The following is a 26,706-nucleotide window of genomic DNA, read 5'->3' on the forward strand; positions in this document are numbered from 1 at the left end:
ACAAAAACACACTGAAGTACACAGACCAGTGACACTATAAAGCAACCACATAAACAAGTCTGCAAAATAACCAGCCAACATCATGATGACAGAATTACATCCCCATATACCAATAATAACCTTGAATGTAAATGGGCTAAATGCCCCATTTAAAAGACACAGAGTGGCAAGCTGGATAGAGAACAAAGATTTCTTGGTATTGTGTCTTCAAGAGATCCATCTCACATGCAATGATACACTTAGGCCCAAAATAAAGAAATGGAGAAAAATCTACCAAGCAAATGGAAAACAGAAAAAAAACAGGGGTTGCAATCCTAGTTTCTAACAAAACAGACTTTAAACCAAGAAAGATAAAACAAACAAACAAAATAGACAAAGAAGTTAAAAAGTTCAAATGATAAAGAGTTCAATTCAACAAGAAGATCTAGCCAACTTAAATACATATACACCCAACACAGGAGCAGCCAGATTCATAAAGCAAGTTCTTAGAGACCTTCAAAGAAACTTAGACTCTCATGCAATAACTGTGGGAGACTTTAATGCCCCACTGACAATATTAGACAGATCATTGAGACAGAAAATTAACAGAGGTATTCAGGAACTGAACTCAGCACTGCCACAAAAAGAATAAAATACCTAGGAATACACCTAACTAAGGAGGTGAAATATCTCTACAAGGAGAACTACAAAACACTGTTCAAAGAAATCAGAGCTGACACAAACAAATGGGAAAACATTTCATGCTCATGTATAGGGAGAGTCAATATTGTTAAATGGCCATACTGCCCAAATCAATTTGTAGATTCAATACTATTCCTATTCAACTACCATTGAAATTCTTCACAGAACTAGGAAAAACTATTTTAAAATTTGTGTGAAACCAAAAGTGAGCCTGAATAGCCAAGGCAATCCTAAGCAAAAAGAACAAACTGGAGGCATCATGCTACCTGACTGCAAACTATACTACAGGGCTACAATAACTAAAACAGCAGGGTATTGGTATAAGAACATACACACAGACCAATGGCACAGAATAGAGAACTCAGGAATAAGACCGCATACCTACAACCATCTGATCTTTGACAAGTCTGACAGAAACAAGTAATGGAGAAAGGATTCCCTATTCAATAAATGGTGCTGGGATAGCTGGCTAGCCATATGCAGAAGATTGAAACTGGATTCCTTCCTTACACCTTATACAAAAATTGTCTCAAGATGGATTAAAGACCGTCTTTAAATGTAAAACCCCAAACTATAAAAACGTTAGAAGAAAATCTAGGCAATAACCATTCACAACATAGGCACAGGCAAAGATTTCATGATGAAGATTCCAAAAGCAATTGCAACAAAAGCAAAAATTGACAAATAGGATCTAACTAAACTAAATAGCACAGCAAAAAACAAAAACAAAAACAAACCCTATCAACAGAGTAAGAAGACAACCTACAGAATGAGAGGCAATTTTTGCAAATAATGCATCTGACAAAGGCTTAATGTCCAGCATTTATAAGGAACTTAAACAAATTTACAAGAAAAAATCAACCCCATTAAAAAGTGGGCAAAGGACATGAAGAGACACTTTTCAAAAGAAGACACACATGGCCAACAAACATGAAAACAAAGCTCAACATCACTGATTATTAGAGAAATGCAAATCAAAACCACAGTGAGATACCATCTCACCCCAGTCAATATGGCTATTACAAAAAGTCAAAACAAACAAACAAAAAACAACAACAGATGCCAGCAAGATTGTGGAGAAAAGGGAATGTTTTTACACTGTTAGTGGGAGTGTAAATTAGTTCAGCCATTGTGGAAGACAGTGTGACAATTCCTTAAAGACCTAAACATAGAAATACCAGTCGACCCAGCAGTCCCATTGCTGGGTATACACCCAAAGGAATATAAATCATTCTGTTATAAAGACACATGCATGCATATGCTCGTTGCGACACTACTCACGGTAGCAAAGACATGGAATCAACCCAAATGTCCATCAGTGATAGACTGGCTAAATAAAATGTGGTACCTATACACCATGGAATACTATGCAGCCATAAAAAGAATGAGATCATGTCCTTTGCAGGGACTTGGATAGAGCTGGAGGCCATTATCCTTAGCAAACTAACACGGAAACAGAAAACCAGATACCACATGTTCTCACTTATAAGTGGAAGCTAAATGACGAAGACACATGGACACATAGAGGGGAACAAGACACACAGGGGCCTATTGGAGGGTTGGGGGTGGGAGGAGAGGAAGAGGATGAGGAAAAACAACTATTGGGTACTAGACTTAATACCTGGGTGATTAAATAATCTGTACAACAAACTCCCATGACACAAGCTTACCTATGTAACAAACCTGTACATGTACCCCTGAACTTAAAATAAAAGTTAAAAAAGAGTAAGAGTCCCTAATCCTACCTACCCAAAGTCATGTTATAACACCATTATAAAGAGATGATTTTAAGAGAAAAAAGAAGCGAGAGAGAAAAACAGATAACATAGCATGTATTATGAATTATAATGGCACTGAACTCTGTAGTTACAAAAAGCCAGCAAGTAATAGACTTTAAAGTTCTGGTGGAAAATTTTTATAAATCTAAAATTCTAAACCCAGCCAAATAACCAACAAATGTAAAGGTAGAATGAAGATATTTTTAGATATGCAAGAAGTAAAAATAAAATTTTCTTTTCCATTTTATATATTTATTTGAGACAGGGTCTTGCTCTGTCACCCAGGCTGGAGTGCAGTGGTGTGATCATAGTCATAGCTCACTGCAGCCTCGAACTCCTAGGCTTATGTGATCCTCCCCCTTTAGCTTCCCAAGTAGGGCAGGTGCACACCACCATGCCCAGCTAATTTTTAATTTTTTGTAGTGATGGGTCTCCCTTTGTTGCCCAAGCTGGTCTCAAAGTGATCCTCCTGCCTTAGGCTCCCAAATGCTAGGCTTACAGGTGTGAGCCACCACACCCAGCCTTTTCCCTTTCTTAGAAAGTTTTTAGAAGATATGCTTGGGCCAAGTGAGCAGTGAACTCAGAAAACAATAGATGTTTCCAAGAGTAGTGGTGAAGGAGTCCCATGTTGATAGCTGAGCCACGGTTAGAAAGCAGTCATTGCCAACAGGAATAGATGAATAAAGGACTCTGGGAAAGATTTCTGCAGGCATAAAGAGAGACTTGGCACATTATCTGATAGTGCTGGTATTTTGGAAAATAAAATTTGGAGAAATTTGGCAGATATGATACAGGATGTCGACAAATTAGAGATAAATACATAGAAAACCAAGCAAATAAAAAAGACAATTATTAATTTTAGTAAAACAAAAAATTGTTGGGCACAGTGGCTCATGCCTGTAATCCCAGCACTTTGGGAGGCCGAGGCAAGTGGATCACGAGGTCACGAGATCAAGACCATCTTGGCTAACATGGTGAAACCCCATCTCTACTAAAAATACAAAAAATTAACCAGGTGTGGTGGTGGGCACCTGTAGTCCCAGCTACTTGGGAGGCTGAGGCAGAAGAATGGTGTGAACCTGGGAGGCGGAGCTTGCAGTGAGCCGAGATCATGCCACTGCACTCCAGCCTGGGCAACAGAGCAAGACTCTGTCTCAAAAAAAAAAAAAAAAAATTACAAATTTTTGGGCAGAGAAAAGAAGGTGTACTACTTGGCTCAGCAGATATTAAAATTTAATTAGTAATGTAAACACTAACTTGATTTAAACACTGTACATAATTATAATGAGAAAATGTAGTGAAGGAAAATGAACTGTGTGAAGAGAATGAAGTCTTCTACTACCAACTGAGGAAATTAATAGAAAATACCAAGAGGGATAAACCAAGAAATAACAGTGTTGTAAACATTGTTGGCCACCTACTCAGAATCCTTCCTACTAACAATGTAGGGTGGCAATATGCTTACTGGAAAAATATGAATTTTCCTGCTTTTATTGCCATTAAGAGTGGTTGCGTTACACATTCTGGCCAGTTCTGCATGATCAGAAGTCACTGGGTGGGGCTTCTAGGAAGCCTTGTTAGAAGTGGGCAGATGTGTCTGGAACGTGCCTTTGTCTCTCACTCTTTTCCCTTCCTCTTCTTGCCTGGAACACAGTTGCATAGCCAGAGGGAGCACATCTCTCTTGAGACTCCGAGGCCATAAGCATGAGAAAGAAAGTCACATGTCAGGGAGGCTGAGCAGAAAGAGGGGTCTCAGAGAGGTCCTTGATGGCATAATGGGGAGCTAGCTGCTGTCTCGGCCCTGGATTGCCTCTGGGCTTCTTTCACCTAAAAAAAAAATCAACTCATCATTTGTTCAGAAAACTGAGATTCATGTAGCTGAAGAAGATACATAAGCACAATATTTAGAAAGTGTGGTGGTAAATAGTTGGTATGGTTTGGATATTTATCCCCTCCAAATCTCATGTTGAAATGTGATCCCCAATATTGGAGGTGGGGCCTGGCGAAAGGTGTTTGGCTCATGGGGGCTGATCCATCACAAATGGCTTGGTGCCCTCCCTGTGGCTTTGAGTGGTACTGAGTTCAGGTGACAGCAGGTTGTTTAAGGGAGGCTGGCACCTCCTGTCTCTCCTGCTCTCTCTCCTGCCATGTGACATGCTGGGTCCTCCTTTGCTTTCCGTGAGTGGAAGTTTCCTGAGGCCTCGTCAGAATCAGGTGCTGGTGCCATGTTTATACAGCCTGTGGGACCATGAGCCAAATGAACCTCTTTCCTTTATAAATTACCCACTCTCAGGTATTCCTTTATAGCAATGCAAAACAAACTCGTATCATAGTTTAAAACAGTCATATAATTCAAAGTGGTTGCATCTGGGGGAGGGGAGAGCATGGTAGAAAGTGCTGGGATTTTTTTGGTATAGTTGATGCTGTAGTTAGCTCAATTTGATGTTTTGGATAATGTGTATGTATAAGTTCAATGAAATACAAGTTAATAAGAAAAAAGAAAAATGTTTCTGAATGGGATGCTTGGATAGCTTCCTGTTTTACTTGAAATAAACTCTAAACTCCTTTAATAGATTTTCCATGATCCGGCTGGCCCTGGACACCTTCCTGCCTCATCTTTTGTCACTTCCCCCCCCGCCCCATCTAATTCCCAGCCATGTTGTCTTCTGTCAGTTTTGTGAACACTTTCAGTACATGTCACATGAAGCTTCCTCTGGGTCAGTCAGGGTCCCAGCAGGAAATGGATGTTAGCATCAAACTTGGTAGCCACCGAAGTTTAATAAAGGGTGGAGTTGAAGGACACCAACAAGAGGTGATGCAGCACTCTGGGGCTCGCGATAGTCGGGAGCCATCCATCCTCAGGCTTGAAGGACTAAAGAGAGCAGCTGTGTGGGGAACGTCACCTGATAGGACTGTGACCTTTGGAAGAACAAGGCTGGTACCCAATGTGTATTTGGACACAAAGATTGCCATGTTCACTGTTAATTAAAGTGATTGGGGCAGTTGTTATAGGAAAACATCCTGCCTACTTGAACATTGTGTTGGAAGGATTGTTTAATCTTGTGTGAAAGGTGACACAGGTAGTCACATGGGCCACGGCCTCTCAGGGAACACGTTGAGGCCTCATGCAGTAGAAGGCTTCTTGGGTATGCAGGTACTGGCACAATTCAGCACTTGAGTTTGAAACCAGAGCGCAATCAGTATTGACCTGAGAGGCGCCACTGGAAAACTGGCCCGTGAAGATGATCCTGTCACAGTCTTGGTGTCTCGCCCTCCAGAGAGTCAATGCTCCTTCACTGGGTTGGGTGAGCAGCAGACACAGGGGTATCTGACGCCCCCCAAAACAAAGTAAATCTGATCAGTTAGGTGCCATTGTTGATCACCTTTCCTGAAGCACCTGCCATCAGGGCTGGGGAGGACATCCTGGCCCTCAGGAAATCCCTGCCATATTGCTTCCTGTGTCCCAAGTGGTCTCTCACCTCCAGCAGGATGTCCAGCTGGTCCCCCCTGTAGTGCGTGTCTCGAGGGTTGAGGATGGTGGCTGTGCTGTGTGCAGCACTGCTGGTCGTGTTCATGTGGGTGAAAGGTCTGGGTGGGATCAGCTGGTCTAGTTTCTCCATGATTTCCTTTATTCTTAGCTTAGTCTCTGCTGCTGAAACTTCTGGACAACAGTGGTGCTTCATGGTAGGAGAGAATATTAGGAAGGTATCCCTGTGATGAAGAAAGATAGGCATCTCTTGTCTTCACCAAAACTGAAATGGCAAAGAATGTGACTTATTATGTGTATGAAGCTGAACCTGTCCTTATTTCATTAACCTTAATAATGGATTTATATCTTTATTCATATATAACTACTGAAGTGTTCAATCTAGAAATTGGCCATAATTAAAATGCTGAAAGTTTTGAGTAAATCACACGAGTCAGTTGTTCCATTTGTACTTTAACCACTTATTCCATAGGATGTTAAAAACCCATTTAAAAAACCCACTGAACCTAAAAATATATGGCTGAGAAAAAATTATTTGATTAAAAAATGGTTACAATAGCAAATTGAAAGAAGTAATTATTAAGAAATATTGCAGTGCTTCTGAGTCTTAATAGAATGAAAGGAAAAATCATAATGAAAAAATTAACATTTTCAACAGTGAAATGCAAAGACTTTTTTGTAAAAATTCATTTAATTTTGAATGGGTATCATGTGAGCGTGGTACAAAACTCAAAAGACACAAAAAGGAATGAAGTGTGGAAATAAATTTCTCTTTCATTCTTGTCTCTTGCCACATAGTTTTACCCCCCAAATTAATCACTCTTATCCTCCTTATAAATACCTGTCTAGAATCTATGTGTACATAGGTATGTGTACATGCATACATAACATATATTTTCTTTTTTAAGTAAAATGCGTTGTTCTGTGCCTTGCTTTTTTATGTAACGATGTATTTTGAATATCTTTTCATTTCAGTACATGTTGAACTCCCTCAGTCATCCATTAAGATGGATGTGCAGCATTCTACTGTATGGATTATTTAAGCAGTCTCTCATTGCAGGACGTCTAGATTTTCTCAGTCTTTTGCTATTACAGTATTGAAAGTATAATCTTGTATTTGCATCCTGGAAATGGAATTACTATATTGAAGTTTAAAAGCATGCCCTGTTCTGAAAAATAGAAAGGTTTGTGTTTTTGTTCTGGTGATTATCTTTATTATCTTTCTTTCTTTCTTTTTTGAGACAGGGCCACTCTATCGCCCAGGCTGGAGTGCAGTGACACAATCATGGCTCACTGCAGCCTCCATCTCCTGGGCTCAAGTGATCCTCCTGCCTTAGCCTCCCAGGTAGCTGGGACCATCAGCATGCACCACCACACCCAGCTAATTTTTTGATATTTTGTAGGAATGAGGTCTCACTATGTTGCCCAAGCTGGTCTCAAACTCCTGGGCTGAAGTGATCCTCTCACCTCAGCCTCCCAAAGTATTGGGATTAGAGGCATGAAGTACCATGTCCAGCTCTGATTTTCTTTACATAACATACAAATACATATATATATATTTACATAAAATACTTAATCTTTTCTTTATTCAGCAGTGTTTGTTGACTCCCTAGCATAAACAGTGACTAAAATATTTATTTATACTTCCTTGCTCCAACTTTTTCCTCTCTGTGACTATATTTTTTGCTTATTTATCTTTGTGTTCACATCTATTTTCTTAAAAACATGTTTTAATAAACTATATCTATATATGTATCTCGTTAATATATTAAGTAATATCTTTTAAAATGAGGCTAAAAATGTTAAGGAAGTATCTCCACCTGTCCTTCACCAACTTTTTTTATTTGCAACGTTTCTGTATTGTCATAGTATGTAATATTTACATTGTTTTTCCTTTATAATATCCATAGTTTTGTTTTATTTTGTTCTTTGGTTAGTACTATAATTAAGTGGATTCAGTACTTGTCATCATTCTGTTTTTAAGAGTCTTTATCATTTATCTCTTGTTTAGCTGAAGCTAGTCTTTTATGTTTTTAAAGAAGAGCATATGAGAACTATATCCCCTGAGTTTGTTGTAATAGTTGGATTTTTTAAAAAGTTGAATCTATAAATAACCTGGGATCTATTTGATATGTGGTATGAGGTGAGAATACAAATTAACTTGTAACCTCCAGTAATGTACAAGATCTAGAGAAACAATTTTGCTTATTACTTCTTTAACCTTCAGAAGGATGAAACTATCCAAGAGACAAATTAAGAATTAATATATGCTTTCCTTTGAGGAAACTGAGAGAAAACTGAGACTTCAAACAGAAAAACATGTGTTCAGCGAATTTGAGGGTGTAGCAGAGAAAATAGTTCAAATAATTAACTGTAGGGCCCTGGTTGGGAAGAAAAGGAAATTGGAACCAGAAGGGATCTGATAAGATCAAAGAAAAGGGAAGAAACAAGGAAACAGTGCCTGGCATTTGATCTATTTTTGTTTACTGAATCTGTGACTGAATTCAGAGTTTCTGGGAGGTGCAATGAGAATGAGCTTATAGGAAATAAAGAAGAGTGAGAGGCTGTGGTTAGAAAGTAAGTATGAAAGGGCAGTCTTTCTGAAGTAGAGCAATTCAGGTGATAACAAGGTTCAAGGTGTGGCTCTCAAAGTGGGTTGTCAAAAGACATTAGATTTGCAGGTACTGGTATTTCAAAGGAAAAATCACCATAAAGCTTCAATTTTGAATTGATTTAGAGGGGGCCAAATGGAAAGGTTTTGGGAAAAGATGAAGATTTAGCCAGATACCTGATCATTCAGTGAATATGAGGCAAACAATAGATGCTGTGAGGTCAGTCCTATCTTATGTTGCTTTTACAGATTAGGTAATTAAGCAAGAAGATGTTAAGTATTTTGCCTATAGCCACACAGTTAATAACTACCAGACTCAAAATTCAAATCCAGCAGTCTGTTGCTAAGCCTGTGATCTAACGTTTCTGCTCCCAGTTGTGTTTGGGGTGGGGGTGCGCTGTTGCTGTTAATTTTACTTGAATGCAATCCTAGGGTTGGTGGAGAGACTGAGGAGCACACAAAAGCTCCTGGACTCTGTCCTAAACTAGGTGTCGTAGGGACATTCAGGCAAGGGTAGGACACTCAAGAGCCTACTCAAGAGCAATTCAAAATTTAGTAGGAGTCACAAGTTAAGAGAAAACAGATTTAACTCTATCCATCTTGCTTACCTTGGTCTCTCAGGTTACAAAATTATAGATACAGTGACGGAGTATCAAATCTTTCCCAATTAATAAAAACCTACATGTCCATAATTCATCATCAGACAATTTAATGCTATGCTCTTGGTCTGACCTGGGATAGATTGAATTCTGAGATAGATTTTATTCCATAAGTGGAGAAAGTAAGCCTTATTATTATTATTATTATTGAAAAACTTTTTTGGAATTCCGACAGTTGTAAAAATGATCTATATAATGAGCCTTAACAGAAATGCCACATTATTTTACAAATCATCTTATCTGAAAATAAGAGCACACACAAGGAGAGGAACTGGACACAAAGCCACATGAAAAGATTGTCCCTTTTGTACATGCCGTTCCTTCTGGAATGCTTTCCCACCTTTCCCTCTGGGTTACTTTCTCTGTCCCTTCTCTTCTGCCTCTCTGAGCCCTACTTCTTCTTCTAGTCTTGGCTTAGATATCACTTCATCTGGGACGCTTTCCCCAAGCCCCCATCCCTGGGGTGGGTGACCCACGTGTTCACCCTGGGCCCCTTCCATAGCGGGCATCATGCAGTATTGCCATAGCCTGATACTTACTGGTATTCTCTCTATATCATCGTTAATGAGGACAGGGACCACACCTGTCCTGTTCAGCACTGTGTCCTCATCTCGAGGCCTACCGTGTAATAGTTGATGAGTAAATCCATGTTTATTGAATAAATGATTCTCAGACCAGAACCTTGTTCTTCCTTACAGCTGCTTCAATGTCTTCTCCGTTGGGATCTTTCAGGTTCTCAGTATATATCATTAGCATAATCAAAAAGGAGGGAACTTGAAGACAAGGCAATTAGTGGCTGTATGTAAATGTTTTGGAAGACCCAGGTTTCCTGCTTCTTACATTATTTGTCCCTTCCCTACACAATAATGTCAGCTCCATATCCCTCCTCCCTTACCCAGAAATCAGGAGGTGGAAAGAAGTTGCCATGATTATTCTCACTATAAACACAGCATTTTGGTCTCTTGTTCGTAGATGATCATGGTGCTACTCTGTTTTATTTTGATTCTTCCTTCTCTCAGTTCACAGAAAATTTATTTTTGATTAATTTCTGAAATGTGCTGTGTCCCTTTTTTATGTACACTACCATTTATCTTCTGTTTTATGTCATGTTCTAGATACACAGAGATACAGCATCACTTATTTGACAAATATTTATTGCTTGCTACTACGTGCTGGGCCCAGTTCTAAGGACTAAAGATGAATAAAATGGTTCCCAGCATGGAGCTGGGATCACAGCTGTGCATCTCCATGGAATATGCTTCCTCCACTCTGGTGAGTTGGAGGAGAATAGAGAAACCACAGGTTGGAGGTCAGGAAGTAAGGGGAGAAGGAGGCTTGCTGGGAAACTGACATCAAAGTGGCACACAGACCACTTAGGGGCCTTCGTAAACCATGCCCTGACGGAGGCCCCAGCTGCACCCCTGGTGGCTCTGCTCCCACAGCTTTGCATCTGCTAGTCCTCCTTTTTGTTATAGCCACACAAGTACCAGGGAGAGGCACATGCCGTGGATTACAAAGTGACCCTTAGGAATGCTGGGAACAAGTTCACGAGATGCATAGGTGCCTGGATGGCTTGGCTTCCTGTGAGGTTGGAGCAGGCTCTGTAGTATGCGATGATGGAACCCAAGTGTTCCCACACTCTGGGTATAAATTTTGGGTTGAATGTGGCCCACTGCTATTTGGTGCTTATCTTCACACCAGCACTCCTTTTTCCTTACCAAGAGCTGCAATTAACACAATTCAGGCTTTGAGACCAGAAGCAGTGGCGGGGATCACTGTGCTCAGCAACATCTGCCTTGCGTCTCCGAGATCTGCTGAGAGGTACAGAAAACTTTAGGATTAGCTCAGCACATTCAGCCCCACAGCCATTGCACTGTGCTCTAAGTGTTATACCTTTAGGCTGTAAAACATGCCTAGATAGCCAAAGGGCCACATGGAATATTTCAATGAAGGAAAATCCTATCTTTAAAGAAGATGCTGCCAGCTACCAGCCTTAGGTGAAGACTGGAAAAATAAACCTTGACAAAAAGGGAATGTTTTTACTGTGTGTAAGAGCACCTTGTTTTTGTGAATGGGGTTCTTGTCCGGATGTCTGAAGATCTTTTGGATATATTTGGAAATTGAAATCTTAATTGTTGGAAATTGAATAGATAGAAGGGGGAATTGAGAATTGGGGAGACCATCACTTTGCTCTGAGGTGTCCTTTGCTCCGTGGTGACCCCTCAGAGTGTCAAAAATCTTGACTCATCCAGGGAAGGGCTGTGAATTAACAGAAATGTTTTTGGGGAATAAAAAGGAAGCTTTTAACTCTGTGTTTGCAAATTTACTTACCTCAGCCCAGGAAGGTTAAATGTAAGTTAATTTGCACTTATATTGGATGCAAGGTGAGAGAACTAGAAATTAATTTCTTGAGTTTACTGTGAAATTTTGAACATTTACATATTCATGCTATAAAGAAGTATTTCCCTAGTTAATTTCATGCAAAGTGACAGCTTTTTCAACCTGTTTAGCATATCAACAAATCACTTTTATTGGTAATGACATGCGTATTAATAACAGGGACAAGACTTCCAGATTTCCTTTTCTTATAAGACCACAACCATTATTAACCCCAAGAACAAAACCAGAATGTCCAGGCATAATGTGACCAAGGTTGCCGATAGCGTGACAGAATTGACCCCACAATCTTGAGAAACACAGCCACACACATTTTATGAGACTTTTATATGACAAATGTTAAATTTGGATAACCATTTTTTCAAATTATACATATTTTTCTAAAGATACTTTACGGAAAATGCTTTCCCCCCAGTTTGGCAAAAGGGTTCATTCTGTGAGCCCATTGAATTTGTATTAATAATAAAGTTACATTTCAGCATCATATGCTGTCCTCTCATTGGTTCTTATCCCATTAACACTTATTCTTGGTTGTAGATTCTGGAGCTTTCTAAACAGTTGGTAAAAATTCTTTCTAAAGAGATGGCAAATGTTTTAATAAAGTTCTCTTTGGGGGAAAAAGAAGCAAAACTTAGTCTCTTTCCTCAAGATGTTTACAAGCTATTAGAGATAACAGATACTTTTAAAAATACATGTTTTTGTTTCTTTTATGGAGTAAATGACAAAACACTGTGGAAACATTATTCTTTCTCGGGGTGTCAGGGAAAGCTTCACAGAAGAAAATAATTCAAACTGGTTTTAAAGGGTGATTGGGAGTTTGACAGGTGGAAGGAGGGGCAGGAGGGCATTCTAGTCAGAAGGAGCAGTGTGTATGTAGAGTGGTGCAGAGGCTTCAGAGACTGATGTATTTGAACACGTATTTGTCTTGTGTGTGGGACATTTAAAAAATTGTATATATGTATCTTATTTTTTATTGCATACATTTAAGGTATACAGTGTGATGTTTTGATATACATATGCATAGTGAAATGATTACTATAGTCAATATATTAACATATTCATCACTGCACAATTACCTTTTGTTTGTTTGTTTTTTGAGATGGAGTCTCGCTCTGTAGCCTAGGCTGGAGTGCAGTGGCGTGATCTCGGCTCACTGCAAGCTCCGCCTCCCGGGTTCATGCTATTCTCCTGCCTCAGCCTCCCGAGTAGCTGGGACTACAGGTGCCTGCCACCATGCCTGGCTAATTTTTTTTGTATTTTTAGTAGAGACGGGGTTTCACTGTGGTTTCAATCTCCTGACCTCGTGATCCGCCCGCTTTGGCCTCCCAAAGTGCTGGCATTACAGGCGTGAGCCACCGCTCCTGGCCACAATTACCTTTTTAATCGAGGTAGAATACCTAAAATCTAGTCTCTCAGCAAATTTTCCATATACAATATTAACTATGGTTCTCATGCTGTACATTAGCTCTCTAGACATTCATCCAATAGAACTGCAAGTTTGTACCCTTTGACCTACATCTCCCCGTTTTCTCTTCCTCCCAGCCTGGATAACTACCATTCTACCCTGTTTCTATGTGTAGTTTTTAAGTTCCATATATAAGTGAGATCAAGCAATATTTTTCTTTCAGTATTATTTCTTTCCTTCAATATTGTTATTTTACTTAGCATAACGTCCTCCAGGTTCACCCATGTGGCTGCAAATATAGCAGCATCTCCTTTTGTAAGGCTGAATGATATTCCATTGTACATATATACTGCAAATTATTTATCTGTTCATCTATTGATGGGCACTTAGGTTGTTTCTCTGTCTTGGCTATTGTGAATAATGCTGCAATGAGCATGAGAATGCAGATATCTCTATGAAGTGCTGATTTCATTTCCTTTGGGATACTCAGCAGAGAGATTGCTGGGTCATATGGTAGTTCTGTTTTTAGAGGAACTGCCATACTGTTTTCCACAATGGCTGTACCAACTTAAATTCCCACCAAGAGTGTGTGAGAATTCCCTTTGTGTGTGAGAAAATATTACCACCTCCTCATTTTTAGCAGGCACCTATATATACTGATGACTTCCAAATTGAGCATCTTTCTTACAGACCTCGCTCCTTCATAGGTGGTGTTGTATACTTTACATTGCATCCAATCATGTAGGACATAATGACCAGTTGTCCTGCTGTTAATAAAGCTTTAAAGTTAATAAAGCTAAGTTTGAGCAGTGGATTCAGAAGTGACAGCCTGCTATATCCATAGTAAAGTTCCAATCAAACCTTTTAAAAAAGTTCATTCACTGATGATCTCTGCATTATTTACTTATTTGAGTAGAAGGTTTTAAATGGTGCCTTCCAAATTCTGTCATTCTTTCTGTACTATTAGCTATAATTCTTCCAAAAAGAAGAAATTTCCCTTATCTATTAGGGTTATTGATTTTCTCTTTAACAAGAAAGAGGATAAATGTTCATATATTTCCCTTTTGTTGCCAATTTTCAAAATAAGGGTTTACCCAACTCCACTTACGACACATGAGAGGTTTTGCTTTTATTCTTGCATGTCTCTTTTTGTATTGTTATGACCTTATGGATTTTATATATTATGTATTTCAATTAACTGCAGTCATTAGTCTTTTTGATGCTAAAACTAATCTATCTATGACCAATGAAGAGACTCCTTTGGGTTACCTCCTCTATTCCATGATATGATTCCATTTGTCTTTGATTATTTGCTTTTTGGCATAACAAGATGTCCAGGCTCATGATATATATATTTTCTGTTCCAGTCCTGGAATCAGCCTTCCCTTCAAGGCTGCCTCTTTTCTTTTATTGAGGAAGAGTTCTTAGAGATCACAGTCAGGGTGCTAGGAGTGATTATTGCTAATGAGTTATCATTGCTTCTAGGCCTTTTAAATAGACAGAGCTAGGAAATATCTCTATTGGAAATAGAAAGCATCATGAATTTGTACAGATATTTTCAAATCAGCTTAATAACATGGCTTTTAAAAAACTTCTTTAATATTTTAAACAAGCATCAGAACCAGGCATGGTATAGTCATTCTTCATGTCTGATTCTCTTGGTTTTGCATCCCATATCAGTTGTCATTGTCCCTACATAGCCTTCCTCCCCAAACAGATTCTTTTAAATTTATTTTCCTTAGTTCCTAAAATGAATAAAACTTACTTTACAATACACGTGCGATTATGTGCAGAGATTGGTTCCTAGTGATTTTGTATAGTATTTATCCCTTAGCAAATGTAGTTTAAGAACATGTTAATCTGATTTCCAATCACGTGATCAGGTGGGTGGATAGTATCAGTGCCATATGCAATGGTCATGTCCCAGGCATCAATGATGCCCACGTTGAGGTCTTTGAAAATATCCTTCATGATAAGATAATGAATATAACCATGGAAGTCTCCAAATCTCTCTGTCTCTATGTGCATCTCCCTGATGTTTTCCATTTTAATAATCACTTTAGTGGTTGGGCTTCTTAGGAACAGTCTTTCAATAGCCTTTCGGACACCGATGGCCCTGCGAATAAAAATGTCAATGGGAAATGGTCTAAAGTGCTGGCCAAAGGTGATGACGATGGCTGTGTTTTTGTCACCTGATAGCCGGTCAATTTCCCGAGGGATATAATCATGATCTATCAGAGAGTAGAGCTGGAAAGTGACGAAGGGATAGCTATGTTTTTTCCATTGAATCTGAATGTGTCTTTCTGCATCCAGAAGCAAATGTTTCTTAAAAAGTCCAGTTTCATGAAGATCAAAAAACTTTAGTGCTGATAAAAAAATAAATAGATGTTTTAAATAGAAGATAATGGTTAATATTCATGAAAAAGAATGTCCTATCATTTAAAATACCCACCCCATCTAGATAATTGCTCACTGGAGCCTTTCTACTCTCTAGGGTACAGTACCCCCAGTTCATACATGTAAAATGTCAATCAAAAGTGTAAAGTTTTCACTGGAATTTTAAAAGAGGACCAACATTTCTTATGAAAGAAGGAATAAAATACATTTTAAATTTAAAGGTTCAAATCCAAAAAGCTAAATGAAGTAAAAAACAAAATAGCTCAAATGAGAGAATAGAGACCTCATTAAAAGTACTTTAAAACCAGCCTGAATTTCTAAGAGAATATAAAGTAAGTACCTACTTTTTACAACTTTGGGTAAATAGTAGATCCACTGACGTAGCGTAGAGTCTCCCAGGAGGTAAATGAGTTTGCCTTTCAAACAGCCATTTATCTTAATTGTGTCTAACTGAACCTGGTTGCAAAATGTTGTTATCCATTTTCCTCGTAAAGTATAACCACCAGGGACAGGAGGCTTCATTCCAACTTGGCATTTCTCTTCTATTTTTTCACTCTCTGGTAACAAAGACACTTGTAAATGATTTTATTGGCATAAGTTAGACATCTAGCCTTCTTTCCTGGTGCTTCATTTTCTTGCTGTCTTTCCGCCTTCCTGTAATGCCTGTTTCCCCTTTCTAGTCCTGTTCTTTGATCATTAGCTTTGCTTCAGGCACTTCTGCTTATTCCTTTAAGAGATTTTCAGTCATCTTGCCTCCTGTCTAATTCCTTTTCTCCTAAATTTGGTCATTAGCTAAATCTTGAAGTTCTATCCTTTCTTTGATGTTCTATCCTTTTTTCCTGATTCTGTGTTGACTTCTGTCTTTGTCTCTTACCCGAATGATGTTACTGGTCTGCCAGTTGGTGCTGTTGTATAAAATTATTTACCTTTGTTTCATTAATGAAGGAATGAATAATCTTAATTTTTCCATGTTCAAAAAATGGCTTGAAATATGTACATTAAAAATAAAAACCTCAAATAGTGTAATAGTCACCTAGCTTGACAAATTTTTTTAAAACCGACTTTGCTAAAAGCAGCATGCAACATCCAATACAAACCAATATTCTGAGATATTCCAGGAAGTTTCACTAGAGTTTCAGGCTCTGTTTGCACATGGTCTGCCTTCTATTACAGGTAGGTAGCAGTGCAACAAATGTTTTGTTATGGCATAAAAAAGGGCGTCCAATTTCTCCTGTCATGTTTCCTTGCCACTCTCTATGCTGCCATCCCATCACTGAGCCAATGCCTTGTATTTTAGGATTTGTTATATCAGGACTTCTGTACTGATACTACGTTCTGTATGAGATAGGAAACCAGTTTCAATGCTGTAAGGAAGGCCAAGATAATAATGACTTAAAAATAAAAGATTATTTCTGTCTCACGTAACAGGCCTGGAGTGAGAAAGCCAGGGCTAACATGCCATTGCCTGGTGTCAGGGACTCTTGTTCCTTCTGTATTGTGGCTATGACATTCTTACCATGTGGCTTTAATCTCATGGTCTAACTTGGCTCTTGCCGTTCTCACATTATATCTAAAGTTTGGCTAGTGGTAAGGGAAGAAATGGATAGGGAGGGCCAATTGTTTTGCTTTTAAAGCATGACCTAGAAGTTTCCCACTCACACTCCTGGAAAAAACTTAGTCATGGCCACAACTAGATATAAGAAAGGATGGCGATGGGTCTAGCCACAAACTAGTTTCTATTACTAAAGAAGGAGGAGGCAGTGAATATTGGGGAACCATCAGCAGTTTCTGCTTTACCCTCCTTGCTTAGTTCCTCAGAGACCTTGCAGTCTCTGGCTGCCTATGTCCACAGAATAGTGCATCATTACATGGTTGTATTGTATTTGTAACCTATGGACAAAGTGGCAAAACGGTGCTGGTGGCAGAATTGGAAAGTGCACCTGGAATAGGTCTTAAGTCCTGGTGATGTGGCTTACTAAAGGGAGTTTGTATAATCCTATAATTATGTTGGAATTACAGTGTGATATTGATGGGTTTCTATGAGGCTTGATAGCATTGCACCCTAGATGATTGAATACCATGACCCTGGAAACTTGAGATTCATAGTTATTAAGTATTCTGTATCCTAATACTGTACTGGCACACTTTGCTGAGAACATAGCCTGTAAGTGTATTGTTGTAAACCCTATGTTGTGTAATCTTTGTGTGTCAGGTATTCATTTTGCCACGCCTCAAACTTATAACAAATTTGCTTATGATTACTCTTACATGTTTATTTTACTTAATAATTTTAGAATAGGCTTGAGCATTTTGAACAGTATGTGGGTAATAATATCAGGATTCTGTTTATCAGGCAAAAGCAATTCCATTTTAGATGCTAATCTGCTATGTTGGCTCCTGATTAACCCCAGTTTATCTATTGTTTCTTGTATAACAGCAGATACTGATGGTAAATCTTGCCCTTAGGTCAAACAGCCTTGGTGGTATTGTATTTCAATTGTCCTGTACATCCCATCTGAACCACCCTTCCCTTATGCTCTGTAAGCCCTGGGTCTGGGGGTAATGGTGTGGAGATCCACCATCTTGTCTCAACAATGGAGACATGAACATGGCTTCTGCTTGTAAGTCTCCACTAAATATTTCTTTCTGAGAAACTGGATGTGTATGTGTCAGATTCTTCTCTGGCCTCTCAGCTTCCTCAAACTTTGGGAGTAGGTTTGCATAGACCTGCCCACTGAGAAATAGATTCCATTATATTTTTGATTAGATAGGGAGACTAATAGTCCCCCAAAGATATCCACATCCTAATTCTTAAAACATGTGAATATGTTGAAGCAGAAGATAGAAAAAGAAAAACAAGTTTTCCTGTACTAGGCTGACCCCACTCTAAGACCCAGGGAAGGGCAGGGCTCTGTCAAGGCTTTGGTAGCATTGTCTGCAGAGCTGGGTCCCAGAAGGGATGGGCTCCAGAGTCTCTCCCTCCCATCCTGAAGCAAGGTTGGGAAAAACAAGTTTTTCTCATTCAGCTTCCCCCTTCCCTCCTTACTATTCTCACAATTATCTTTGCAAGTTTTGTAAGTTCCTGTTTTTCCCTTCTGTGCAGCACAGCAAAGGTCACAACATATGCCTGAGTTGCAACACCTGGCATGAGTTATAAAACCTGTCACTGTTTGATAAACTGCCTTTGTTCTGCTTCTGTAAGCTTGCTTGCCCACCCTGTAGGTTTTGCACCGTTTAGTGAAGTGTATATTCAAGCTAGCCAATACCCTTTCAGGTACATGTATAAGAGTCAAGCCCTGTCTTTGTTCGGGGCTCAGCCTTTGTAAGTTAATCTGCTGGGCAGGTAGCTACCTAAATAAAATCCTCATGTTCCATCCATTGGTCTCTCCTGTCCCTTAATTCCCACAACAATGTTGCCTTTTCCAGATATGACTAGGGTATGGCCTTTGAGATGGAGAGACTATCCTGGATTACATGGGTAGGCCCAATCTAATGTCACTGGTCCTCAAAAGTGGAAGAGGGAGGCAGAAGAGTGGGTCAAAGATGTGACAGGAAAACTTGACCCTTGGCTGTGGCTTTGAAGATAGAGGAAAAGGGCTACGAGGAATGTGGGCAGCCTTAAAAACCTGGAATAAGCAAAGGAACAGATTCTCCCCTAGAGCCTCCAGGAAGGAACATGCTCCTGCTCTACCTTGGGATTAGCTCAGTGAGACCAGCATTGGACATCTGGACTACAGACTATAAGATGATATATTTTTGTTTTTTAAAGCCACTTTATTATAGCAGCAATAAGAAAATGATACATAGACAACCGACATTCTTTTAAATATAAAGTCATCCCATCTAGAGACAGTGTTTTTTCCTTCTATTTATATGAATTTTATTTTATATTCCTTAGTGACATTTTAAATTGCCTTTCTGCAGATCATGCATTTTGTTAAATTGTGAATTTGCATTTTAAAGCACAAAGTGGATCATACCACTGTCTTCCTCAGTTGGTTTCTGTGGCTTTCAAGTCTACTGAATAATCACTGAAATCCTCAGCATGGCACTTGAGAACCTTCATGATTAGGTTCTTCCTCTCTTTCTAGGCTTATCCTCTGCTACATTCCACAATATGCTCACCCCATTGGCCTATTGAACAAGTCCATGATGACTTTGCTCATGACTGGAATTATCAGATAAAAAGAGTTAGATAAAAAATACAGGACACCATATTAAATTTGTATTACTTCTAACAAGGAATAATTTTTTAATGTAAGTATGGCCCATGTAATATTTTCCCCTTTTCTCAATGTATATATGACAGGCAATTAGAAATTACTCATATTCATTTGATTCCCTGTATTATTATTTGCTTAAATCCGGCAACACTACCCATGATCTTTATGAGGTTTCTCTTCTTCATTCTCTGACTACACATATCCTTCAGGACTCAGTCAAATACCAACTTTAACATAAGCTCTTTTGCCTCTTTACTGTCTACATAGAGTTTGTAGGTTGAATGTCTTTCACATTGCAAGCTGAGCATTTATTCTTCTCCATTTGTCCATAATGGCTGATATCTATTCAGTGCTCAGTAAATGTTTGCTGATCCTTTTGTAGTACAGAAGCATGATGATTGGGTTTTCATGCTCATGTGTGAGATGTGCCTCCTTTAAACCTTGTTATGACATCAGCACATTACTCGTATGATGTGAGGAAAAATAAGTAAACATTTGCAGAATAAATTAATAAATGGCGGCAATAAATTATTATGAGTTGAAGTAAGTATCATGATGGATGTTATCGGTAAACTAAGATAGACTTTATAAAAAGTTGTTGTAAAGCTAAGGTAGTATAAGTATTCTTTCACAAGTAACATGGCTTTGTGTTTGTCTTTAAAACATATACAGATGAAAGCTCCATATAAAATTGGTAATTGCATCAACTAAATGTTAGGGGGTTATGCCAACAGAGGGTTAGAAAACCAAAACCGAAAGTGTTCCTACTCTGAAGCTGTAGATATCCATCCTTCAAAGACATGTGCACAGTGCCTTAGACTCTAGGAGATGAACTCTCAGGTTTAAACACGAATGTAGGATACTAATACTTTCTCCTTTTGGATATGTCAAGATGTAATCTCCTATAAAAATTTTGAAATCATTTCCTTGAGTTAATTTCTCCCTTGAAAGTCCAGCATGGTTGACATCAGAGACATCTGCTAGGAATTGTGCTCCAGGAGAACTACAATTACTTAGGTTAATGCTGATAAAGTTTCCTCTGAGCATCACCTAACTCAGGACGGAGCCAACTTACTGTTACAATTAGCGACATCAATCTGTTTATGATCCTTCATCATTTCAACTCCCACTTTGGACCTTCAAAAAAAAAAAAATAGAACAATAAATTAGCCTGCTCTCTGCCCACGTAACATAGGTGAATCATCTGCTTGTGAGTGAAGGAAAATTTTTAATTTTCTATAACTGGAAGCTATTATTATTGTTGTAAATTTTAGATATATTGGGTATTGTAAATGAGTGAGGATTTTGGAAGACTTTCTACCCTGCTGAGAGCACCTGAAGTCCAAAGCAGCTCTACCGATCTGCCACATGTAATCAGTGTGTCCTGGAATTTTAGATTCAAAATATTTATCAAATTTACAAGTTTTCTCTTTCTGCTTCCACATCTCCTATTCAAGTTTGCAGAATAGTTTGCTTGGATTACTGTGAGCCTCTAATTGGTCTTGCAAGTCTCAGTTTTATCCCACCTAAATTTTTCAATCCTACTGCCAGAGCACCCTTTCTCACTGCAAATCCAACTGCACTACTGCTTACATCCCTTTATTGTCTCCCCATCATGTACCCAAGGAATCCAGCCTTTTTGGATGGCAGGTAGACCTTTTATCAGAGGGCCTCTGCTTTATTTTAATCCACATTTCCTGCTATGATTACCTTTGACTTTTCTGACAAACTTGCTTTCTGAAGATCATAAGCTTTATGAAGGAAGGTAATGTGTGTGTCTGGTCCACTGCTGTATCCTTAATATCTATCAAAGTGACTGGCAGAAAGTAGTGTTGAATCTGATGTGTAATAAATGTACCTTACATTTCTTTCTTCCAGCTGATGAAAGATGACTCTTCCTGCTTGAAAGCTCTTACTCACACTTTGTTTCAAACCTCTATATATGGCCATGTAAGTGGAGAAAGGAAGAAAGGGATTAAGGGGAGAATGGGGAACCAGGTGCCAAATATAACAGATATAAGTGGTACGTGATTCCCTGCTATGGATGTCTCTCCAGGTGCCATCCTGAGAAGAGAAAGGATCAGCATGTTTTCATCCTTACTAGGATTTAGGCATAAGGATGGTTGATGGGTAGGAAGAGATTTGATGAGATGTACCATCAGAGATAAAAGGGAGGGAACAGAAACTTAACTGTGCTTTTACTTTTCAGAAGGGAGCCAGGGACTATAGATCAGGAGCCAAAACTTGGATAATGAGGTAAGATTCTGGAATACATGTTATTTTGTTATGTTTGGTGCCTACTCTTAGCATATTTTTTTTGAAAGCTTATGGAAAAAAGACTCTAAACTTGACTTTGAAAACTGCTAGAAAGGGATTGCTGTGAACCTAGCATTCTACTCTATCGCCAAGCTGAGGAAAAATAAATCTTCATGGGGGAAATAAAAGGGTACTGGCAGAATTGAAAGAGAAAAGGAAATGGACTCACCCTTTGAGACTTATGGAAAGTTAGCAAATGAGCAAAAGTCTCTGGAACTGATAGATGTCTTAGGCCTTGGCTCACAGTTCTGGGATTTGTGATAACAGATAGTTACCCTTTGCAAGTCCTCAAAGTGGCCCATGAAGTGACCCTGATGGTTTATTCTAATCAACAAAGTGGTTTTCAGGTTAGTGGATAACAGGGAAACCAGGAAGTGAGCCTCTGTGAGTTGGAGGAGAAAAGCATGGCATCGCCACAGCCATGATTGATAGAGGAAACATGCTTCCACCCTGGTTTGTGGAGGCCTGTTGAACTAGGGGTTTGCAGGAATCACTAGGTCACAACATGAGGAGTAAGAAGGACTCCTCCACCCTGAGAGGTATATACTGAGGAATATCTGATCATGGGATCAACTGGAGAAAACCAATAGGAATTGGCTTTTTAGAAATATCACTCAGTGTAGAGAATGGATTAGAGAGGGTATGACTGCCGGGAGAGAGACCAGTTGGGAAGCTGGTACGGGTAATCTAGATGAGATGATGATGGTCTGAACTTGAATAGCAGCACTGTGCATGGGGAGAAATGGATCAATGCCAAGATATTTAAGGGGCAAAGTCAACAAAATGCGATATGGGAGGTGAAGGAGCATAGATGTTATCATACACTTATCAAGGAATCCTTTTTTCAGTGGAACATCTATGAACACCTAGAAGAACAGTTATAGCAAAACACATGACTGAATGGGACAATATAGTGAAAATGCAAACTTTGGCCTAGAGTGGTAAGTAGAGGCCCCATGAAGACACCACATGTTTTACCTTGAGTAGAGGAGGCCTCTGAGTCATGCTCATTGTTGCAATGGGCAATGTAGCTCTGACTGGCGCACTTCTCAGGGGACACTTCTCAGTTTACATGAAAAGTATACTCACCTGTGGAAAAGGCTGTTTTCCTTGTCTGTAAGATAAGATACCTCTCTATTCCGGGTGGTCATGTAGGTCAGAGCCTCACAGGGCATGTGTTGAGGCTTCATACAATAGAAGGCTTCTTGGTCTCTGTCATCCAGATATTCACAGAGTTCAGCACTTGAGTTTAGGGTCAGGCCACATTCAGTGAAGACATGAGAGGTACCATTAACAAATTTGCCTTTGAAAATAATTTTATTATAGCCTTGGTTCCTTGCCCTCCAGAGAGCTGACGCCCCTTCACTGGGGTGGATGAGCAGCAGAGACAGGGAGATCTGGCCCTCCCAGAACAGAGTGAAGCTGACGAGGTAGGTGCCGTTGTTGAAGTCAGTCACCTTTCCTGAAGCACCTGCCATCAGCGCTGGGGAGGACATCCTGGCCCTCAGGAAATCCCCGCCATATTGCTTCCTGCGTCCCAAGTGGTCCCTCACCTCCAGCAGGATGTCCAGCTGGTCTCCCCTGCAGTACATATCTCGAGGGTTGAGGATGGTGGCTGTGCTGTGTGTGGCGCTGGTGGTGGTGTTCACGTGGGTGAAAGGCCTGGGTGGGATCTGCTGATCTAGTTTCTCTATGATTTCCTTTATTCTGAGTTCAGTCTCTGTTAGTGGCTTTAATGGTATCAGTGATGTTTTAGGGAATAAGGACTTTGCGGAGTTGTTCCAGTAATGGACGGAGATGGATAAGTTTAGAGCAGACCAAAGCTGAAATGACAAGGATTGTGATATACTATGAAATTAACCTGTCTAGTCATTTTTACTTATTATGCATTTGAATATTTGTTTACAGTGAATATTTGTATAATTGAATTAAATTTATTACCAAATTGAATATTTGGTAACAAAGTGGCAGAATAAACCAAAAGAGAAGAGAAATAAGGAAATGAGATATGATGATGATATAATATTATTATATATTATTATCAATATTATTTAAATTGTGACAATTTTGTATAAAATGTAAACATTTACACTTTTACCTCAATATTTTAGAGAATGTCTGAACAGTTGCAGATATATTCAATCCAAAATATATAGCTCAGAGAATAATTATGAGCAATAAACTGGTGATGATAAGTTTACTCTTTCTTTTCATATATGCCTTACATCCAGTAACATCTGTACCTTTTAGTCATGCTTAGTAGTCTTTTTCTCTCCAACTGTATCATAGTTCAAGCCACCATCATTTATCTCCTGGATTATAGTGGCCACCTCAAGGATGATGACAGTCTTCAGGCTTCAAGGAAGACAGTCCTGCTTTCTCTCCATTTAATTTCCTCTTCTGTAGCTAAACCAGTCGTTTTTAAAGCAAAACTCTATTTTTGTCATCTCTCTACTTAACCCCCTTCAATGGCTTCTTGAATTTCTTGGGTAAAAGTCCATTTGTAATATGGCTTTTTCTGTGGCCTATTTTTAACTCTAGTTCTTGCTACTCCCTTCCTTGCTTTTGATGCCTTGATAAGACTTCTTTTATTTTTAGGAGCTGACCTTCCTGTCTTTCAGCTCTTGCTCTTTACTAATACTTTCTCCACTTCCGGGATTGCTGAGTGTCTCCCAAATTCCCCCAAACCACCTAAACCTCTCTTAACTTCTACCTCAGAAATCACTACAACCTCAGAGGTCACTTACGCTTTTGGCACTATACGGTGTTTTATAAGCACGCAAATTCAGTGATTTTCCAATCTTGCTGGTAGTCAGATACACCTGACAAGTTTTTTTAAAAATATGCACTCTTAGGCTTCAGTCTAGATCAACTGAGTCATAATCACTACATTATGTTGTCCAGGAGTATGTTTGCCAAAAGCCTCAAAAGCAATCTTAGGATCAGATAGATTTGAGAAGAATGATTATAGACCAGTAGTTGTCAACCCCTCTCACACTTTACAACACACATAAAGTTTTGAAAAAAATTCAGGCCTGGCTGCACTGCACCCCAGCATCAGGCAATAAAACCCTTGTGATTGGTAACAAAGTGGCAGAGTAAGCCAAAGGAGAGGAGAAACAAGACAATGAGATATCATTTAAAAAAGATGAACAGAACCCAAGTTGAAGTTTTGAAAAAACCTTGGCAAAGCCAAGAGACAAATCATTGGCAATGACAACCAAGAAATAGAGATGCAAATAAATGAAATTCCCCCAAAAGAACCTTTTGGTTCTCTGGAAAATATATATCTGGAAAATATAAAAAACTTACATTATAAAATAGATAAAAATACAATATAAAAATAGAATAGAAAATAATCATGTAATATATAACAGTAAGAATAAGAATATAATCATCATGATGATAAACCTTTTTCTATTTTTCCCACCTCCACAAGTCACAGGCTGAGATGCTTTTATTGGTGAGTACAGACATCCCTAACTTATATAACAAAGAAAAACCAATTAATTTTATGAGAATGGTATATATTTTATACTAAAACTAGGTAAGTATGATACAAGAAAAGTACAGGCCCATTTTATTCATGGAGATGACTTTTAAATTCTTTCTCTCTGTGTGTATGTGCATATATGCATATACATGTAAAAGCATATAGGTAGATTAGATAAATATATACAGGTGTGTGTGCATTTGTCATGGTTGATTATGGGTGAATTCAGGTTGTAAAAATGGTTCTAGAGTGAAAAATCTTGTAGTATAATTTATATATTAATGGATTAAAGACAAAATCTCATGATTTTCACTGCTCTCAGACTTATCTGATTGGATTGCAGTTGCAATAAAAGGATTTCATGTATTTCAACATTTACTTAGCATTACAATTCAGTAATAGGAAACCTTAAACATTTCAAAAGTCAAGGGGACAAGGATGTTAGCCACCATTAACTGAATTAATGTTCAACATAATGTTAGTGGTCCTGAACAATAAAATAAAACAAACAAACAAAAACCCAAGGTATGAGAATGATGGGGGAGAAACAGACATTTTTTCCCCTTCTTTTCTTTATTTTTTATAGGTGTTGTGACTGTCTACAAAGAAACCAGAGTTAGCAAATTATTAGTATTAAGAGAGCAAGGAGCCGAATACAAAACAAACTCACAAACTCAAAAGCATTTAAATTATAGAAAATACAATTGAGACCGGTGGAGCCAAGATGGCCGAATAGGAACAGCTCCAGTCTACAGTTCCCAGTGTGAGTGACGCAGAAGACGGGTGATTTCTGCATTTACAACTGAGGTACTGTGTTCATCTCATAGGGGAGTGCCGGACAGTGGGTGCAGGACAGTGGGTGCAGCGCACCATGCGTGAGCCAAAGCAGAGCAAGGCATCGCCTCACCCAGGAAGTGCAAGGGGTAAGAGAATTTCCTTTCCTAGTCAGAGAAAGCGGTGTCAGATGGCATCTGGAAAATCAGGTCACTCCCACCCTAATACTGCACTTTTCAAATGGGCTTCACAAACAGCACGCCAGGAGATTATATCCGGCACCGGGCTTGGAGGATCCTATGCCCACGGACCGTCACTCATTGCTAGCACAGCAGTCTGAGATCAAACTGCAAGGCAGCAGCGAGGCTGGGGGAGGGGTGCCTGCCATTTCTCAGGCTTGAGTAGGTAAACAAAGTGGCTGGGAAGCTCGAACTGGGTGGAGCCCACCACAGCTCAAGGAGGCCTGCCTGCCTCTCTAGGCTCCA

The 26,706-nt window shown here is 39.1% G+C and overlaps 1 protein-coding gene, 1 long non-coding RNA gene, 1 other non-coding gene and 1 pseudogene across 3 annotated transcripts in view; 2 read left to right on the forward strand and 2 right to left on the reverse strand.

Moving 5' to 3' along the window:
- Positions 1 to 5,484: 5,484 nt before the first annotated feature.
- Positions 5,485 to 6,142, reverse strand: LOC116476208 (NXPE family member 2-like; annotated as a pseudogene).
- Positions 6,143 to 14,848: 8,706 nt separating this feature from the next.
- Positions 14,849 to 26,706, reverse strand: part of NXPE1 (neurexophilin and PC-esterase domain family member 1) — a 39,020-nt gene continuing 27,162 nt past the window's right edge. The window contains exons 2-5 of the mRNA XM_032167462.1: positions 23,044 to 23,777; positions 20,714 to 20,775; positions 15,760 to 15,972; positions 14,849 to 15,384 (exon numbers count right to left, since the gene is read on the reverse strand). Coding sequence (XP_032023353.1) covers positions 14,849 to 15,384; positions 15,760 to 15,972; positions 20,714 to 20,775; positions 23,044 to 23,777 — 1,545 coding nt within the window. The remainder of the gene's footprint in view (positions 15,385 to 15,759; positions 15,973 to 20,713; positions 20,776 to 23,043; positions 23,778 to 26,706) is intronic.
- On the forward strand, positions 20,009 to 20,112 carry LOC116477573 (small nucleolar RNA U13). The gene has a single exon (XR_004250538.1). It is a non-coding gene; the product is annotated as a small nucleolar RNA U13 (small nucleolar RNA).
- Positions 21,844 to 23,381, forward strand: LOC116476966 (uncharacterized). Its single transcript, XR_004250312.1, has 3 exons — positions 21,844 to 21,894; positions 22,803 to 22,895; positions 23,302 to 23,381. It is a non-coding gene; the product is annotated as an uncharacterized LOC116476966 (long non-coding RNA).

This window comes from Hylobates moloch, unplaced genomic scaffold (assembly GCF_009828535.3).
Source record: "Hylobates moloch isolate HMO894 unplaced genomic scaffold, HMol_V3 SCAFFOLD_11, whole genome shotgun sequence".
Classification (NCBI taxonomy): Eukaryota; Metazoa; Chordata; class Mammalia; order Primates; family Hylobatidae; genus Hylobates; species Hylobates moloch.